Genomic DNA, 21,294 nt, shown 5'->3' with positions numbered 1-21,294 from the left:
ATAAACGGACTAAGAGATGTTTTCGTGCTCAGGATGTGGAAAATGTGCAGGCATACTGTTTAATGTGGTTATTGTGGTCCTCTAGAACTGTCTTACTCTCAAACATTCATGACGTTTATGTTTCAGCTTGCCTTACACTGGTAATTTATTTTCTAAATAAGAGTTTACGACATTTAAGTGATGATTTCAACAATAGAGTGGAGTTCTACTTTTATTCACACGGTCACAAATTCAAACGTAACTCAGATGGATTTATTTTAATTTGCATGGCTAACTCAGGACAGTTATGAAAGATATTCAGATGTTGCAGAGGTTGACACCAACGTTCCAAACAGTCAAATGCATTCACAACAATATGCATACTTTTTTAATTTAACGACAGTGTTTATGTGATGATGGCCGCGGTCAGAGATTTAAGTTATAACCTCTTTCAAGTGAATAAAATCCACTTTCTTTCTCATCCATATGAAAATTTCTCCCTGCATGCGTCCAACAGACCTCTGAGGAACGAAGGTCGAGGGTTCACTGACCATATAACACAAAGCTGAGGTGAAGCGACACGTAAATAACGGAGAGGCCAAAGAAGGCCTACAGGATCGGCCTACAGGCTGAGTGCCGTTCAATTCCCCTTCTGGTCACTTTTTGTGGCCATGATATAGGAACAACCGATATCTGATATCAAATATTCCTCCTTTCCAATTGAGTAGGTAGGTCTACAAGAAAAGACTTTACGCAAAAATCGTTCAACCTTTTCAATACAATAAATTGATATTCACATTCAATAGCCTATTTGAAACAAAAATAAATAAATAAAAATAGGACCATATTTGGAAGCCACTGAATTAAAATGCTAATAACCTGAGGGATATTAAACAGGATCCTTGGACAGTAGAACATATTTTATGAGGCATGTTGAAGGGAACACCTTTAAGAAATGAGCTGAATCATTGAACATCTATGGAGGAACACGTGAATCTTTGTTATAAAGGGACAGCTTACTACACACGAGCCAACCAAATATGTACACGTCTAAATAGTCTCATTCACTAAAGAGGCACTTTGAATCTAAACAGTCCGATCAGCCCTCAAAGTCGTCTTCCAAGATGATGTGTGTTGAAGTCACACTTTGCAAAGACGTGGCAGTTGCTTAGTCAGGGAAAAGAATAAACGATACCACAGCAAAAATCATAGAAAATAAACAAGACATTTATCCAAACAAATCAAACTCGTTTCTTGTAATTGATTTAGACAAGAATGCACTCATTAATTTCTGTAAGTAAGAGGAGATAGCATGAGCGAAAAGCGTACTCAGTACTGCTACAGGAGCCACACACCTCTGCAGACGTTTACCTTGAATCAGAGCCGTTGTGGAAGGCGTGATTCCCTCTCATCCTTTAGTTTGTTCTCTTTCAAGTAAAACAGAGAAGGCTTTGAAACTGTTTACAGTATGGATATTTGTGTGATTATATTACAAATGATCATTAGAAAGTGTCACAGCAAAATAATACACACAAACACACAAACAAAAACGAACTACAAATAATACATCCTTAAATAAATAAATAATAAATATCGATTTTCTTTCATTTGCTTCAAGAAATAAATAAATAAATCAGAAGATTAGGAGTGAAAGTCAAACGTAGTAGATGGTAGGAGTTCAAATTGTACCGTTGCATCATTAATTATGAAGTAAAATTTACTCATTAGTTGACTTCTTCTAAATATCATCTTCCCTTATTATGTCCTTACCAAAATCACAATCAATATGCATCCCAAACCCCATTCTCAGCCGCCCATTGGCTAAAAACAGGAGAATATTACTACAGCCAATAGCGTGAGAGATTGAACTTCAAAGTCCTCCTTGGAATGTGATCGAGTCCCCTTGTTTAGTGAATACAACGTGCTCAGTGCTGTCATGTTGTTGACCTCCAAGCTGTTTATCGGGAGGTAAACACCACGTTGACCCATTGAGCCTCACATTGACAGCAATGCCCACGAGTTTGAGCGGAAGAGAGACAAATCGACCAACCGAGCCCCACTACCAAAACAAAAGATCAGCATTCATGTTGATTTGAGGAAGCGTAAACACTCAAGATGCACATGAGAATAAAGTAATACCTTGTATTGGATGATATTCATGCCTTTGTTGCAATATTTAGTATATACTACCGACCCTGGGGGATAAATCCCTGACGTAGGTTATGTGGTAGATTCTTTGACTCCGGAGGTTATTTTAACGTTACATCTCAGCCCCACTGAACCGTTTGACATGCTAAGTGCTCGTAGGGCTCGTTGCCACGGGAATAAGAACTAATCCTACCCAAAGTAAAGTCCTCAGTTGTACCTTGAAGCAACACATACTGGACCCCCCCCCCAGCAGATCCAGACCAGCGGTAGCCCAGTGAAGCACCCCCCCCACCAGCGGTTCCTTAAGGAGCGGTGGAGCCGGTCAGAACCGGTCAGAACCGGTGTCTGCGTGAGGGGGAGGTGGCCTGGCCCGGGTCCACCGGGTCCTCCAGGGGCAGGACCAGCCGGGTGCCCCGGATCACCAGCTCGTTTTCCCCCAGGGCCAGCTCCCGGTCCGGGTCCTCGGGCCCCCCGGGGGCCGCCCGGGCGCCGCTGCCGTCGGTGGCGCCGTGGACCCCGAAGGCGTCCGTCCTGACGGTGACGTCGGCGTACATGGAGCTGGCGTTGGCGTCGTTCAGGATGAGGTCGATGTCGTCGTCGTGGAGACGACCCTCGTTCTGATCGGAGGAGAAGTTAGAGTGTGAGGGAACGATTAAAGCGAGAAAGTAACGAGAACACGAGTTTCTTCTCAGTGATCAACATAACTTTATTGATAGCTCCAACTAACTTGCATTTAACATTTTACCACAGACCCACCTTCTACTCTTCTATCAAATACTTCAAGGCCCAACTGATCACCACACTAGCCCGCAGGGCTGATCTTCCACCTCAGAACAAACATGGGGATGGGTTTGTTCCCACACGTCTGGGCGAAGTCTGAATATCTTTGCGCTGATCCAATCATACTTCCAGATTGATTGATGGAGACTCATTCAGAAAATAATAATAAAAGGTGCTTATCAATGAGGTCATTCCAGGTGTGTTTGTGTGTGTGTGTGTGTGTGTGTGTGTGTGTGTGTGTATGTGTGTGTGTGTGTGTGTCCCACCTCGTAGGCCTGGGGGCTGGTGAGGCAGCGGGCCAGCGGGCCGCAGCAGGCGGGCATGGTGGCTGTCAGCGGGGGTCCGCTGTGGGTTAGCAGGGGCTTCACGTAGCTGGGCGACTTTGAATCAAGGGCTTAACAACCGGGACCTCCAGCGGCCTCCAGCCTGCTGAACAAAGGGGACCGGGGCTGGGCCTCCAGCTCTTGTCAATATTAGCAGAAGGGAGTGCCAGCCAAGAGGTCGTTCCCTTCTGCTGCCAGACTTAGGAGTCTTTGTTTCACCGCGACCCAGATAAGATCTTTCTAGGGCCAGTCCAGCCAAACCGCCTGGTGTACTGCATAGCGTGAACCCGCAGCGTTCCCCTGGCGGAAGGACCAACGCGTGACACACAGCAGCATGATGTGTTCACATCTACCCACACACACAGGCTAATTACCTGTTCCAAGCACAGCAGCTGTGATCAGGTCCGTGAGTATGTGATTGATTTAGTGATTTGGGTTATTCTAAACGTCCATATTCTAAATGTATATCCTGAGACAAGAATACAAGTTGCCAAGTTGTTTTTGGTAAACAAAGCTAGTTAGATATTGTGTATCAATAAGAGGAACTTAGCTCTGCATTCCCTGAGAGAACCACCCCAGTGACTTGAACCAGGCCCTTATGACCCTCTAGATTCTACAGTGCCCCCTAGTGTTCACAGCTGACCAGCTCTGTTCCACACACACACACACACACACACACACACACACACACACACACACACACACACACACACACACACACACACACACACACACACACACACACACACACACACACACACACACACACACACACACACACACACACACACAACAGTGAAGGATACTTGTGGTCAAAGTTGTACCACATTCTGAAGGGCCAAGCGCTCTCGTGCTTTGTGCTTCTACGCTGAGAGCCATCGGCCAGCACCACCTGGTGGGATGTCCACAATACATTAGAACACACACACACACACCTGGTGGGATGACCACAATACATTAGAACACACACACACCTGGTGGGATGACCACAATAAATTAGAACACACACACACACACCTGGTGGGATGACCACAATACATTAGAACACAAATCTGGTGGTATGAGGACAATACATTATAACACATCTGGTGATACGCTTACAATACACAAGCATCTGGTGATATGAGTATAAAACACATCCGGTGATTACACTATAATGTACACACATCATATAAATAAATGCACACAGAAGGATTCATAGATGTATTTCAGGATTTATATGTACAAACACATTTTAAACCCAGATGCATCCCTGTGTGTCCAGAAGGATAAAATGTGCTTTCCGTCAGACGCGTCCAGTGATTATTAACAAAGCTGAGCTCCTGTTCATTACTTTCCAAAGACCTCAATTGTGTTCAGAAGAGGCATTTATTAACCCTGTAACAAAACACAAGACTGAAGTTTGTCTGCTGGAATATAAATTCACAGCGCTGAGAATACTGCTTATAGACAAATCTCGTTGTGGTTTAACTGGCACGAGTTTTGAACAAGCGACTATTCAGCACACTTTGGAAATCTTTGGAAAGTAATTGAAAGTGTGTTCCCTCACATGAGCAGGAGCTACTGTAGCTCTGGGTCTCAATGGAAGCGGCTAACGGGAACAGATGCTAACCCGGTGAACTCTCCATCTGGACGCACAATTGAAGACTTGGAATTAGCAACCCTTCTGAATCTGGGGAACACAGGCTAAAGCCAGTTTAGAGGCACCTTTTGTATCCCTTTGAGGACTACATTACTGATCCACATAATATAATGGAAACTTTGTAGGGCCAGCTAGTTCCACATTGCACAGCACATATTCAACCTTCCCCAACACAAGTAGAAGTGTGGTACATTATTTACACCTTAAGAGACAACACAAGTGGGCCATAGTTACTTACAGAGCTGTCCTGGTCCGAGTCCACACCCACCCTGGGGAGAGAAACAAAGCAGGTATTAAACCACCTGCTCATCAGATGGATGTATTCTGAAAGAGGCCAGAAGGGTAACCACACGTCCAACACCCACAAACCCTGGGATTACTCCCAGGGTCATGGACAGATCGTCAGTGGGCCAGGTCAGCCTTTTTAAAGCTAATGATCTACCCTTTATACCCTTGGTTTGTAGATAACGCATTAATTAATGGAAACTGAACCTGAGGTAATAACTGCTGAAGCTCACGTACGTACACAGAAGTTATCGAATAAGTCCTCAAAAACATCTTATTTTTGTTATTTCTCCTCATACAAGATCCACCACATTTATTTCAGGAGTCACACACAACTGTTAGCCCGAAAATGCACCGCCAACCCCTACCCCTGCACTTCTTGTTCTGACCTCTAGAGGTCTCCCTTGGCCATGGTCAGCCCTGTGGCCTGAGCACTGAAGACCAGCCATACAGACCTGATTAGGTCCCCTGCGTATGGAAGTTAGGACCAAATACAGGGAGTTGAGTTTCCTATCTCCTTTAACTCTGGCCACGTGGGATTGTTTCGGGGGAAGGCATTGTCAGACACATATCAGTATAATGAGCTACGATGTTTTGGCCTTTTTTATTTATATTATATCACTTTGAGATATTAACACACAGGGCCAGCACACAACAAACGCATTGAACATCCCCTTTCTTCAAAATGAAAAACACAGAATAACGAACAAATGATTTTAAACTATAACAAAATGTGTAATAATCACGTAAATGTATCTATTGATTTAAAAAAAGTTAAGCTCGTTTCACAAAGCTTACTACATTTAAATACTTTTTGGGTTAAAGGTTGTATCAGCGATACTAGGCCGAAACATAAATGATCAAATTCATCTGATCTTTCCTTACGATCCGCTAGCTGCCCGCCCAATAAGCAGGCAGTCAAAAAAACGCGTCTCTGTAGGTAGCCTATGCTCCGAGCTCGTACACAAAGACAAATGGTACTACCAACCAATCAAAACCAAAATAAATAGTATTCCAACCAATCACCGACAAGGGTGGGGGGGAGGTGGAGTTTTGCGCTGCGTTCATGATAGTTTTCTTCTTTGGGGATCTCGCTTCAAGTACCAACAGAAGTGACGTCACCCAACATTGCTGATAAAACCTTTAATCTCAGGTCACCTTAAATCACCTTTGCCTTGTTAGACTAAATAATTTCACCTCTGGGATATCTCCTGTATGGCAGCGGAGCACCCAAGCCATCTTCTTTAAAACAACTTTTACGTGAACTTTATCCTGTCTTTCATGTTTGCCATGCAGGAGATCGCCCCAGTGTGTGTGGAGACGGCTGGTTTAACCTGTGCACACTGTTTACTCAATGAGCAACAGGTGAGCAGCCTCACCCAGCCCCGGAGTCCAATCAGACGCCACCAGGTGAGGCTGCTTAAACCAGCCATCAGCCACACACACTCTCACAGACCGCCTTTACCTGGAGAGGACAAAGCCTCCACTGTGGACAAAGCCTCTACTGTGGACAAAGCCTTGGTAGAAGAATTTGGGTTGTGGGCAAAGATGCGTCATTCCAGTGTGGCTTATTTTGAAGTGCGGCTTTCACTTTACAAACTAATTCTTCATTATCGTCCACTGCGGTGGTTGATCTCGGTTGACAGTATACATTGATGATCTGTGTTGACCAACGGAAACGCAAGGAGAGACCCTCCAAATTTAGACCCTCCCAGTTCTAGGCCGGGTAATTAACTAGTTCACAGCGTCAGCACTAAAAATATGGATAAAGAAACGCGAAACTAAGATATTAAGGGTTCACCACAAACTAAGGTATTTAGGGTTCACCATTCCTGTATCAATCAAAAGGTGGAAGAGAAGTACCACAAAGAACTAACAGAGCTGGAAAAACAGAGCGGCTGAGGAGAACAAGGGAGCAAGGAAGCCAAGCTCCTGGAAAAATGCAAAGCGAGGAACACCTGAAGAGATAAACTAATGACCCCAGGAGGAACAACCCTTAAAGTTCTGACAGGGGTACTCTAGCAGTCTAGTAGTTCTACTGTGTCCGTCCTAGAATGAGCTAGAATCAACCCAACATTATTGCCTCTCAAAAGCTAAGAAGCAAGCCCAACTCGACCTTAACCCCCAAATAAGGCATGTCACAGACGGGATGAGGAGGGACATGATGGGACCGGGCTTAGGCTGCATCCCATTTCTACCCCTTACCCCTCCCCCCTTGTTTTGAAGGGGTAAGGGAAAGGCGTAAAGGGGTAGAAATGGGATTGGGCCTTAGTGTGCCTCTGTAATATACAAGCATGGAAAACTACCGGCGGCCTGGCGTGATAAAATCAGAGTGTTCAACAGCCAGAACCGAGTCCCGGGACGGACTCACCCTTAACCGTTCCAGGTAGGAGATAAGGTTTGGGCCTCCCTGGAGGGAGAATAGACTGAAAGAGGACATGGTGAGGAAGTACTAGAAGCACTCTAGGCCCATTCACACACTACGGTAAATACGGACCGTTTCGTCCCGTCCCGGATGTCGCCTCTGAGCTTACGAATCCGGAGTGCTCCGGGAGAAACGGAGCAATACCAACGGAAATCGAGGCGGTATTCCAACCATTTGCGAAAATAGAGAGAGTAGTATAATATCTGATATGTATATAATTCTATATTGTATTTAACGTTTTATACTTATATTATACCTGACCTTTTTATTTTAACTCACGAAACTCAGGTCATTTAAAAATGGCGCAACATTTTGAGGAGATAATCTGCAGGTTGGTAAGGGGTGTCACATGCCACCGCCGCCTAGGCCTACACTTTTTGCACTTTTTTTTTTTGCAGATTTCAGATGACACAAAGCAAAACCATCTCCTCTACAGATCCCATGTTTGTTGCCGGTAATTTGCTGGTAATTTGTGACACGACAGTCACTGCCCTCTAGAGGATGTATTGCGTAACATACATAACAATGCTGAAACAGGACGGAGGTTTGAAGGGTAGTCCCGGAGACAACGTTTGGTACAGACGGACGAGTTTCGTCCGGATCCGGAGGTATGAATCGGCCTTAAGAGTGGGATCAGAGTGGTTTTCATGTCCCAGATGCGCAGGGAAGATGGCCGTGCCTGAGGGGGTGCCATACACCTATCTATATCCTTTATGCCTTAAGTATTAAGATAAGCAAACTAGTGACTGTTTGGTTCCTGATAAGAATCCTCTTCTCAATGTAAAATCAGCTAAGACCAACAGAAAATAATAGATACGATGGGACCCAGCCCGGCTACTCATCTTGGGAGTAGAACCCCTAGGTCTTATAACAAGGACCCTCACAATGTTCATTTGTGCTATATAGTCTACTCCCGAGGAAAGGAGAGCAGCTGAATAAATGTCAGTTTACACAACATCAGTGCAGACCCCAGCGGACTCTGAGCTTACTCTAGACAAACCTGTGAACTGTGTGGCAGGCCATTAGGAGAGGCCGTAGAGAGGGAACACATTTTGGAATCCATGAGCAAAGTCCTGGTAAAATTATAAAGAGTGTAAACTTTTTCAGACTAGGAACCAGCTGGTACTGTTTCTAGCATGCCAATTCAACACTACTGACCGGCAAGAGTCTGGCGCTAGCTGGGTGAAGGTCCGATCCCTCCACTGGAGGACGGGCTGAGTAGGACCCGCTCTCTCTCATCAGGGCCCAGGAAGCCTCAGAGTTAGTGTACACCTGGCTGTGTGTCCCACATGATTCGACTCTACTAGGGACGGGCAAACGATTCTTTGACGGGAATCAGTTCCTTCAGTTCCGTTCACTATCACGATTCGTTTGTTTGATTCGTTCGTTTGATTTGTTCGTTAACTCAGATGGTCTGTTACATCATTTGGCAGGGAATCTGAAATTATGGAATAAATGTTAATCGACAAGCATGTGGCCTACTACTTTTTAATGTTCTGGCGAAATTACCCAGGTTAAGTGTAAATATTAAGCATACATATAAAGCACATATGTGCCTTTTTATAATAAATATCCTTAATACATAATGGGGTGCAGAATTAAATGCCGTCTTCCAAGTTTCGCTAATAAGCAGTGAAGCACGTAAGCAAGCAGCAGCAGCACCATTGTGCGAATTCCCTACTAGACCAAACGAGAACTTTATGGTAGGTAAAAACAATACTATATTAAGGCAAGCAATTGGGATGTAGAACAAAATAAAAAGAAAACAAAGTGCTTGCCTGATATTGAAGCCTACAGCGATCGTTAGTTAACTTGTGTGGTGGTGCCTTATCATTTGTTTACCCATGGGCCATGGCAACGCGATTGCTACCTGCTGTGGTACTCTCATTGGCTGAATCGTTGGTAACGTTTTAGACTCAATCAATATACGGTTGCGGGGAAACAAAGCTCTGTTCGTTTATGTATTTTATTTATGTGACCACATTTGTTATATGATAAAAAGAAAAAAGAAAAAAAAAGAATCGGTTCTCTTTTTTTGGGAATCAGTTCTCGTGGTTTATTTACGTGACCATATTTTTGTTATATGTTAAACAGAAAAAAGAAAAAAAAGAATCAGTTCTCGTCGGGAATCAGTTCTCGTCTCGCACCTTCTGGATTCGTTCATTCTGACCGAATCGGGGTTTAACCTTTTAATGTTTCTTTTTTTAGCTAGAAGCATATTGGATATTCAACAGATACCAACGCTCTGGGTTACAGCAATGTGAAGCGGGAGTGCCGTGTGCAGCAGTGTTTATCTGCCCAGGAGATCAGGCAGCAGCCCTCCTCTCTATAGAGCCAATCTCTCTACGCAGTACAATGTACCCTTCTCCAAACAATAGCATAACTAAAATGCAATGAGACGTCTCACATTACCATATGTTCCCAATGGATTCAAATCCCTTTTTAAAGTGTATCTAGATCTACAACAGTGAGAAGCATTAAAGAACTGCAAGGCCAGGAGCGCTCCAGTGTGGGTGTAACTCACATAGTCACTCACATCACTACTCTCACATGTATATTGGATGAAACTATCGCAAGGAAACACCATAGATGCGGATGGTTTTGTTCTCTCAGATGGATAAAAACCTTTTATAAAAACATGACCCTCCCAAGTGAAGTCTGTGTGTGGAAACAGTCCCTCAGCTCGTTGGTGGCCATTCCAATGAGACCAAATATAATGGGCCATTACCGTGACTGAAACTATTCATTACCCTGGGTTTTAACATTGGTTGAACAATTAGACTAATGCAAAGGACACAACTCAACAAAATCCATAACATGGGTCTCGTCTTTTTCTTTTACGAATGCGGATATGTTACAAATCATACCTTTTAGAATGGATTGCTCCACCTCCTCCAATATATTTCTTGAAGTAGAATAATTTTAAAAGTATTGACAAAATCATTGTTTCCTGGTTCTGTTTGGTTTGGTAAGATGGTAAGATGAAAGTGAAGCCAGTGAAGCCAGTTTCATCCAGTGCATCTCCCTCTCCCTCCATCTCCCATCAAACACACACACACACACACACACACATGCACTCTCACACACACACACACTCACGGTATGCTCATGAAGGACAGCATGGGGGTGGTCCCGCCCCCACAGATCCACACGGTGAAGAAGACGATGAGCAGCGTGGTGGAGAACATCATCTGGCGCGCGTAGGTCGCCGTGTCCCGGATGGAGAGGGCAAAGGTCATGGCCCCGCGCAGACCTGGGAGTTAGGGAGAGAGCGGGCGGAACAGACGGCGCTGCGTGTTACATCCACGCAGACGAATAGGAAAACACAGCCATGGCTCCTGTTCGTCACGGGCCTGCACTGTAGTACTACAGTACTGCAATAGGAGTCAACATGAGGGTTTGGTTCATGTAGTGATGATCATATCAGCCCTTGAGAGAGGGTGATGATTATGATTACTGCTACTTAATAGGCAGGGCCATATGTATACCATGAGGTTGGAAACCTTAGGAACAGTGGATTTGGCAATTTCGTCATGTGCTGTCCATACGGTACATCTTGGTCACTGCGATGTGTGGTCAGTTTAAAGACCTCAGGAGTTTCTTACCATCTGTGTCCCTCCAGCCCCTGCCCGAGCCCTTATACACATGTACATTACATCATCCCTCGCTGTCTCATCAAGTCCGACTTGAAACTGGTCGTATTTAAGTAGACGGAGAGCGGCTGCCATAGGCATTATAGTATCAACCCCGAACATTTACAGACGCTGACAATACATCCACATGGTATTGTTGACCAGGCAGCCAGCGTTGTATCGGTGGATGTCTGGGAAAAGCTTGACCATTTCCATTGAGCAACAGGCAAACACTACAGTGATAGAAGCCCCGATGTGGGGCTGTGAGGCAGACCCTGATCACCTGAAAGTGGGTTTGTAACACAGAAGCAGATCTTTCTATACTGCATTTACTAGACAGTCATCAAGGCTCTTCATTAAGTAGCGGCTGTGTTCACGATACCTGCAAACATCATGACGTGCTGGAAGTTGGAGCGGATCTTGTGCTTGCGACCCAGGTTGATGAGGAAGGACAGAGGGTAGATGTTCGCTGCCCTGCCCAGGAACACAGCCACCTACACAATGGTCGAGCGAGGTCAAGGGGCATAGCCACACAACATATACTGAACCAAGCAAGATTCCCTGCACTGTCGGGATGATCCGTTTCAGAACAGCTGATTTCAATCTGAACGAGTTCACCCCATCTCTGAACCTAAAAGATGTTTGTTCAAAACAGGCTTCCACCATCTATTGCAGCCTGTGTGTGTGATGGATCAGGGTTATTCCCCAGCCGCCATTGCTGTCGCTGCTCTTACTGGTTGAGGTCTAGTCTCGGCCTGTTCGGCTGGTTTGCACTCATGGACAGCCTTGCTCTGCACGACTACATGAAGGAGAGTACCATCCCCAGCTTTTAATGACTTGATAAAAAATAACAAATAATAATAATGGGCCTATATTCATCCATTTCATTTCAGGGAAAGTGAAGCTCTAGTTTGACACACAGCTTACTGTAGTGAAATGCTTTGAACATCCATTCGCATTTCAAAACTGTATGAATAAGGTTGATTCCTCTTTGGGTTTGGTTCCGGCGGTTCTCTGTTGCGAGCGGCTGAGCGTGTCAGAAGACGTGCTCTTCGTATCCAGCGCAGGTCAAAAAGAGGGACATTATGTCATCCTTCAGTTATGTCATCGCTCACGTGTCAAATCAAGACCTGTTTGAAATACCTACTGTAGGCCTTGGGGAAATGTCGACCCTTTTAATGAGTTTAAAGTAAAGAAGTTGCCTCTGACTTCCATTTAGTATTAATGTTTTCTAAATAACCTATGACTGGACCTCGTTATATAGAGTTTTAGTCTTCTGACACGCTTGTGTGCGTATGTAAAAGATACGAAGGCTCCGATGATGAAGAGGGGGTTGAAGACGTGGGACTGGAAGGAGAACAGCGTCAGGCCCATGTAGGAGAAGATGAAGTTCTCCGCCAAGAAGTTCAGCAACTCAAAGAGCTGGGAGAAGAAAGTAAAGCGCCATCAAAATGTCAAACTGTAGAGATACAGCCAGTGTTTATCACAACAATAAAAATTATCCCGTTACAATAAGTTATTGGTTAGATAATATTAATGGTATTCTGGAGGCACATGGAGCTTTGACCATAATATTACTTTTATATTATATATATATATGTGTGGAATATTAATCTACTTTTTGGCGAGTTTCGAGAATTTTTATTGTGTTAATGTGTTTAAAGTGTTTAATGAACCACCACTTTTACTGAAGAAAAGATGGGTCCGACATTGACCATGTCAGCATGCATATCCACATGTGTGTGTTACCTGCTTGGTTCTCTCCTGGGACTCGGGTGAGAGGTTATTATAGGTGTAATGAGCCTGAGTTATTCCACAGAACAGAACGGCCACCACACCTGAGGGGGAAGAGAAGGGGCATGAAACACACTGTGTGTGCGTGTGTGTGTGTGTGTGTGTGTGTGTGTGTGTGTGTGTGTGTGTGTGTGTGTGTGTGTGTGTGTGTGTGTGTGTGTGTGTGTGTGTGTGTGTGTGTGTGTGTGTGTGTGTGTGTGTGTGTGTGTGCATGTGTGTGTGTGTGCGTTTGTGTGTGTGTGCGTTTGTGTGTGTGAACACGTACCAGTGAACCCGCAGGCTTCAGCCAATAGAAAGGTACTCCAGGACATGAGGAAAAAGAGAGCTGTCTCCAACAGCGGGAAGTCCCTCAGTTTGGTAAATTTGGTCACGTAACAGGAAACAGGAAGTCAAGGCAACAGCACAGGAAGTGTAGAGATAACCTGTCATCTGTATCCCCTTGCTACCAACTTCAAACAGATAGAAATTAATAAATAAAAAGACCAAACTGACAACTTAAGGATAGTCACTGATAAAAAAACTGGCCGACTGGACACTCAGATTGTTACATCAATAGTGAGTGTCTAATCAACTCCTCCGTGCCGGCTGGAAGCTCACAGATTGTGACATCACTCGTGAGTGTCCAATCAACTCCTGCCATTGGATTGGACCCATCCAGATTGGGACAGATTGGTCGATGTTAAACCAAATCCCAGTCCTCTACAGACGAAGGAGGGACGGTGGAGGACGGCCCCATTAGAACGGGCCGTGTCATAACAGCGGTGGTTCACGATGAAGGATATGAAGGCGGTCATGACGCCGGTGGCCACCCCAAGCAGGAAGGAGCCGCTGAACACGGCCAGGAACACGCCGAAGGACTTCAGCATGGCCAGCGCCTCGAAGCTGTGGCTGTTGTCCCCGGCGGGCTGGTAGGCCGCGATGGAGCTGCAGGCGGGGGAAGGCGGAGGAGAGGGAGGAGAGACAAGAGACACAAACGGAACAGAGAAAGCAAACAAAAACGTGTACAAACACACAGACAGACACACACACACACACACACACAAACAAACAGACGGAAAAGGCAGTGAGAAAGGGTGGAGGGGGAGGGCTGGCAACCTGAATGGAAACGCTACCAACGAGAATGACAAGAAAGGGCAGTATTTTGTGTCCTTCAGAACAACTGTCTACAACAACTACCAAACCTCCATCCCCGGGTGAGGTTCATGCAGCCTGACCCGGAGGAAGGGACAGCAGGGGGGTATGCGAGTCTGGAGTCGTCTGTCCTTTTGCGTGACGATGGGACAAGAGGGAGAGAGGGGGGGGGGGGGGCATGCCAGTGGACGAGGCTGTGTTCACGCCTCCGCGTCGCTGGCTCTCTGGAGGGAATGTGTGGCTGAATGTCGCTCTGGGGCATTCTTCACATCACATCCTCTTTTTGTGGAAACAGACCAAAGTCTGAGAACGCCTATCAGTACAATTGACTCTCACACACACTACTTCTTTTTGCGAAGATTACAAAGCCCCATTCTGGATACCTCCCAACCCACACACACATGCACACTAACACACTAACAAAGACCAGCATTTTGGTACAGAGTTTGAGTTTGATATAAAACTGCATGTGGTTTGAACACACCTCCTGTGTTTCTAACATGCAGCAGTTTGTTTTTCCTCCAGCGACCAGCAGGGCAGGCGTGAACACGTAGCCTTTGGATCTCACACAGAGGGCGGGGCGAGGATTTGACAGGAACACTGGGCAACAGAAGAACTAGATTAGCTACCAGGAGGACCAACCCAACCAACCGCCTCTAATGGAGTTGGCTCAATAAGGACACGCCCTGAACACGGATCTGAACATGAAGCCGGATCGCTGCTGGCTGTTAGTCAGTCACTATGCTCCTTTCAATTATTACTAAATGATTCAAGCCTCAAGCTCAAATACAAGTTATTTTACAAACTTATATCCAAATGATGGTTATTCTATATGGCTATATTAACAGTTTTCTGATAAGCAAATTTTAATATTTCAGATTAATGTCTAGGTGACATTATAAAAGATGTCATTCAGTTCTGTGAATGACTAAGGATGTCATTCAGTGCCTGTTTGGTACCTTGTTGAGCTCCTGCAAGCCTTTCCGGATTTACATGAGACTGCAGGGAAGGGAAGAAGTAGCATCAAAAGCATTTGAAAACCCACTTGCAGCGCAAATATTCAAATATCGGAATATTTGCCCGGACTTAAAACAACCCGTCGTCCTCCACGGCCTGAGGCGAGGGCTTCAGGGACAGAGCTGGTCTCAAGCAGGGGAGGAAGCGGGGGCTACATGCTCCATTCAAACCAAAGCCTGCATGCTAAAGTCAAACATGGGCTCCGGTCCAAAAGATCACTCTACGGCTGCATTCTAAGATCACAGCGAAACAAATCAAAGGGGACTACGGAATACTAATGGGGTCGGAAAACCAAAGCACTGCAACCCTCGGCCTAAGTAGAACCCTGCTAATCCCTTTGCCCTCCATCCGACCGACCCAGGCACGGTGGTTTGGTTCCCTCCCAGCCAGGGGTCCTCCGTCTGGGGCCAGGCCGTGGCGTTGGCCCCCTGGAAGGGGGAGGGCCGCAGGGCGGCGGCGGCGGCGGCGCGCGCGGCGCCGTGCCGGGCCTGCTTGTCGAAGCGCAGGAGAACGCTGCATGCACACATACGTACGTACATACGTACGGTCGTTGATGACACACAAGACACGATGGTTGTAGCATGGCAGGAAGTGAAATGAAACCACACCGGGGTTAGTGCGGTGAACGCTGCTTCTGTTATCCAAAGTGTGTACTACCATGTCTGCAACAGGACAACGTTGCAGGCAGGGTTTTTTTTAAGCGTCTGTAATATTCAAACAGAGCCCATTAAGGCTGTCATTACTCGTCCTTACCACACATTCCTACACTCATCAGTCTGGTTGTTTGACCTCTGGACTTTGAGCCCTGAAAACACGCAGCTTCAGTCTATTGTTTTGACTGTAAAAAGCAACAACACACAACCGGTGTAGAAGGGCAATAATTGATTCAGAGAATTGAAAAAGCTGGAAACTAGCTCCGTTGGTGCATGGGTGGTGCAGGCAGTTCTGGTGCAGACTGAACAGAGGAGCAACGGGGGCACGTCTTTTAGCGACTATATTCTCTCCACTTTGACGGCGTGGGTTCTGTGCTGCATCATCCACTCAAGCACACCGGCTGATTAGTGCTCGATCTGTTCGTGAATTGTAAAGCATACAGCTTCCTGCAGCCGTGTGTGCCGTCGTTCTAACACATGTGGATTGATCTAGTGTAATACTTGAAGTCGTTAGTAAAGAGCACGGTGTGAAGTTCCTCAGTAGGTGCTTAACACAGGAAGGAGTGCAATCACAACGCTGTGGGGGAAAATATGATGTGATGTGCTGATGATTAAAATGTGCTTTGCCTTTGAATATAAATGTTTTTTTATGTTTTTCTTAATTAGTAAATAATTACACCCATAATAGGATTCATGATTACCTTTTAACACCAGGGCCCCGTTTCAAGAAGCTGGATTTTCAGGTCACCAGGACCTTTTAAAGAGGGTTCCCTTTGTAACCCTTCTGGGGTCCTTTTCACACCTACTCTGGCTTTTGTGTTTCTTCACTATTTTAGATATTTTATACCCGTGAAAGCAAACAGATGTTACGGACAAAAAACATATTATGGGGTCGGCTTAGCTCAGGCGGTAGAGCCGTTGTCTTGTAACCGAAAGGCTGCTAGTTCCATTCCCAGCTCCTCCTAGCTGAGTGTTGATCTGTCCCTGAGCAAGCACTTAACCCTAACTGCTCCCGACGAGCTGGCTGTCGCCTTGCATGGTTGACCCTGCCGTCGGTGTGTCAATGTGTGGATTAACTGATGTAAGTGACGCTTTGGATAAAAGCGTCTGCTAAATGCCCTAATTGTAATTGTATTGTCCTTGACGCTGTTTTGTGGCTTTCCTTTAATAGTTGTGTATTACTGGTAGCTAGAGAACCGAAAAATACATGAGGAAGAAGGACATTTAGTTCTTGATTACGATATCTTTGGGCCATCGAGCCAGATAACACAGAAGCTATCCTAACCTGCTACTTGAAATGGGCCACAGGAAATGGGAACACTTTTTATATTCACAATATTATTATCATCCACAATCCATGTTGAACCGTGCATAATATATTTAATGTTATTGATTCAATAATAATGGTTATATTATGATGTATAGACTGTATATAAGATGATGTGATGTGAGTGTTGGGGAGAGAGAAGGTCCCTTTTGGTTTGTGTCCGCTGCTATGCTTACGAAGAGAGGACGATGGCCACAGCATCGTTGAGGACGCTCTCTCCAAACAGTAGAGCGTACAAGTCCACGTCCACCTTCAGCTCGTTGAAGATAGCCAGCACCGTCACTGCAAGGGGAAGAGGGGCCAGACCCAGAGCAGTTAATGGGGAGGCTCCACTATGGAATCACACTGGGGCTACATTATGGAACTACACTGAGGCCGCATTATGGAACCACACTGAGGCCGCATTATGGAACCACACTGAGGCTCCACTATGGTATCACACTGAGGCTGTTCAGGAAACCACACTGAGGCTGCATAGTGAAAACACACTGAGACTGCATAATGAAATCACACTGAGGCTGAATCAGGAAATCACACTGAGGCTGCATAATGAAATCACACTGAGGCTGAATCCGGATATCAGAATGAGGCTGCCTTATGGAATCCCACTTAAGCTGTGAACACGTGATAAGCTGTCAGCCACAGCTTTGACAATGTTCTCCAATGGTGTTAAGTGTTGAAGACCAACCTAGCGCAGGCCACCCTGACCACAACCGACTTCTCACCCAGACTTTCCGCTGTGCTCAAAGTTCAAACTATTGTACCTTTGACACCAGTTAATGGTGCATCCAAGGTGAGGTGCATCCATCAGAACATAGCTGTAATGGATGTTCTATACCAATTCTTCATTTCTCTGAACCCCAGTCCTCCAGCTGGCTTTTCTCCTCCTAACAGCAAGCCTCATCGTGTGCTGACTGCCTCAGGTTGCATCAAGAAGAATCAAACTAAGAGGGCATTCTCAAATCCTACTGACTGCATTTATAAATCAAACTGCTGTCTTACGAATGGTTTGTTGTTTTCAGCAGAAGCATGGCAAGTCCCCCCGACCTGACGACATATGTGGATGTGAGGAGAGAATAACCCCTAATGCCTCCCCGGAAAGGACATGGGGAGAGCATGAACAATCTACCGTTTGTCCTTCTGACTGCACGTCTGTCTGTCCCTCTGCGGGTCTTGACACCTACCTGGGTCGGTTGCCGAGACGATGGCCCCAAAAAGGAGACAGTCAGTGAAGAAGAAATCTCCTCCTAGCTGTCCCACAGCCTTCATGAAAGTCACAACACCATACATGATCGACCTAGAAGGCAATGGACGACAGATGCATTAGCCACACGGGACATATTGAATCGATACACACACACACACACAAACACAAACAAAACCTACCCTATAACTAGGCAGGATATGACGGTTCCCACAAAGGCGTAGGTCAGGATGGAGCCAATGTTCCTGAAGAAGTGTCTCTGTGAGCCAGACAAAAATATTTGAGCAATAGTTATCATTATGTTTGTTGACCTATGAATGCATTACTGCTACTTTATAGACAAACAGTATAATGTTAATAAATACATAAATAAATAATTAATAACTGTATTCTATTGTGTTCTGTATATAAATTGGATACAGCTAATTCAAAAGGTATCAGATCAAATAAGTATGTATTTAGGTTTGTTAGGTATTATCAACATAATCATATGTATCAATCACATAGATGGACAGGAATAATCGTTAGAGGGCCCCTATTTTACTACCAGATCTCATGTTCATGAGCTATTACCACCCAATTAATAACCTCAAAATCTCTTCATGACATTACCATTTTTGAGTCTCGAACCAACTGGAAGGAGTTGATTGGTGGACTGTAGGTTGTATTTATCTATCCATGTTACGGCTAAAGACGTATGTTATGACGTATTAACATTTTATTTTAACAGTTTTATAATTCTGTTTTGGTGGAGAGTGAAAGCTTTCTTTTTAGGAGTATCAGTGTGAACTGACAGATACCGGTTCCAGCGTGGTTTGGTTGACCTTCAGTGACGGGACTAGAATAAATCTCTTATATTTATGTTGCGTCCTGCTACCCCTGGATTGGGACGAAAGAGTCCATCAAACATCTGATTTTGCATGGCTTTTCATACATTATTAAGCTCACACCTGGTGCTGAAATAGGGGCCCTCAATGTTACTTTTTTACTAATTGGTGATAGAAACTAGTGCATAATTGCCTGTAGTGTATTGGTTCAGCTTACCCTTTTCAAACTGTAACCAGCATGGAAGATGATTGGAGGTAGCAAAATGTTGAAAAACACTTCTGGGTCAAAGGTCACCTAAGGAAACAAAGTAAATATTAGATCAAAAGTGATCTCAAATGTCCATTCATTTGTATTGTAAATATAGGATTGCGAATGTATTTGTTACACCAATAATTATAATCATCATCACTCATGCATTTCTAATTCTGGGTTTGCAGTAATGGGGCGGACGTGTATCCATTCTATCTTTCTAAACATTCAACGCCGCTGGTTTCTTTGTCCTTTTGCTTGCCTTCCTCAACATCTCGTCATCTTGTACTTGATGGCCGTTTCCACGGCTGACCTCTCCTTTCAGAATATACTCAAAGAATCTCCCGTTGACGTTGACCAGCAGAGTGGCGGTACTGGCGTTGACAGCACAACTCGGGATCACATTGTTCATGTTCTGGGGCACATGGACCCCAAACCGAAGGATCACACCCACCAACAGACCTTACGTTTGAATGGGAGGGAAAACAACAGGGTTGGTCATTTGTCCTGTATCTTTTTTATAAACCCTCTTAAATCAGCAATGCATGGATACAGAGATATCTCCATGGAATAGTCACAGTACAGAAGACTTACGGCCTGGTTTGGGACATAATAGATAATTTGCCACATGTGTATACTACAAAATGCTGGTCACCATTCAGGGTTATAGTTTATACTGTCAGTTTGGTGTCGCCTGTTAATGCAAGCAAATCATCACTGAATGCTTAAAGGAAATCTGGAATACCCAAATCCATGAGGATGTCTCATTCTCTGCATACCTTTCACTTAAACAAGTAATAACGTCACTAACTCGTGTCGAAATTATATATTTGTCGGGAGTTACCACAGCCTTACCATAAATCATTGCAAGTCCTGTTTCGTGGATAAACCTAAACCGGCGGTGTTTGAATAGCCAGATGGTGAGAATAGTGAGTGTGAGGAGCATGATGAATATCAGGAGGTTGGCACTGTCCTGTCGGTGGCTCTCCTCAGCCATCCTCTCAGTAGCAGTGTTGTCCATCGCAGTGCCCTGGCCCCCAACTAGCAGGACGGGCAGGAGACAAGGCACGAACAGGGCCGCCTTCGAAAGCCTAACACCGGTAAGGTACTGGGATATGAATTCCATTATGGCTATCGGCTGATGTTAACGTTAAGTGGTTATTTAATAACAACATAGATAGAAAGCGTACGACTATTGGTAAGATTGCATTGGACCGCTGGACGGAGCTCCTTCCGTAGCGCCCATCAAAACATTGGCACTTCCGTTTGGTCAAAATAAAAGAACAACCCTATGGCGTGTTTAGAAATAATCATTCTAGTTAATAAGTGAAGGATTAATGTGCGTGCACTTTTTTGATAATAAAAAAACAGGAAATAATAATATATATAATGATAAACCATTAAGTAATAGGCTCCGTACGAGAAATTCCTGTTGAAAATACAATCACTACAGTGGTGAAGTCACGACCCTTCCGGTAGAGCCCATGGGACCTATGTGATCGAAAAATATGAATGGGTTTCAATTGAAAGAAAGTAATTATTTTCTGGTACCAGTCTTTATATGCCCTGCATTACACATATGTTGTTTGTGGATTTAAATGATATTTTTTCATGTCAAGAGTTTGACCGTTTATTGGGCAATTGTTCATTTAAAGGCTGCAGAGAAAACTCATGTAATTGTATCACATGTATACAATTATTACGATTTGTTTGGGATGGGTGCAGCCACTTTTTAAATTAGAGCAGCTGCAATAGTTCGTTCCGTCATTACTTTAATGCACACAGAACGTGACCGCTGTCACGTTCTGACAGTGGATTTTTGTGGATTTTTTTTTCCTGATTGACGTCTCTCTTAACACTCCGCAAGTAGTCCGATA

At 44.8% G+C, this 21,294-nt stretch overlaps 1 protein-coding gene across 1 annotated transcript; it reads right to left on the bottom strand.

Moving 5' to 3' along the window:
• Nucleotides 1–9: 9 nt before the first annotated feature.
• Nucleotides 10–20,718, bottom strand: LOC130385539 (sodium/hydrogen exchanger 6-like). Its single transcript, XM_056594065.1, has 16 exons — nt 20,273–20,718; nt 19,680–19,879; nt 19,385–19,462; nt 18,523–18,599; nt 18,321–18,433; nt 17,313–17,418; nt 13,791–13,932; nt 13,274–13,379; nt 12,964–13,052; nt 12,523–12,636; nt 11,597–11,708; nt 10,682–10,835; nt 5,111–5,141; nt 4,037–4,122; nt 3,174–3,279; nt 10–2,744 (listed from the first exon to the last, which is right to left on the bottom strand). The coding sequence occupies exons 1-16, from the start codon at nt 20,541–20,543 to the stop codon at nt 2,460–2,462; spliced, it is 2,070 nt and encodes a 689-aa protein (XP_056450040.1). The 5' UTR covers nt 20,544–20,718; the 3' UTR covers nt 10–2,459.
• Between the last annotated feature and the right edge of the window lie 576 nt (nt 20,719–21,294).

Source organism: Gadus chalcogrammus, chromosome 7 (genome assembly GCF_026213295.1).
Source record: "Gadus chalcogrammus isolate NIFS_2021 chromosome 7, NIFS_Gcha_1.0, whole genome shotgun sequence".
Lineage (NCBI taxonomy): Eukaryota > Metazoa > Chordata > Actinopteri > Gadiformes > Gadidae > Gadus > Gadus chalcogrammus.
The sequence above is the reverse complement of the archived record's forward strand: the minus strand, read 5'-3'. Positions and strand labels throughout refer to the sequence as shown.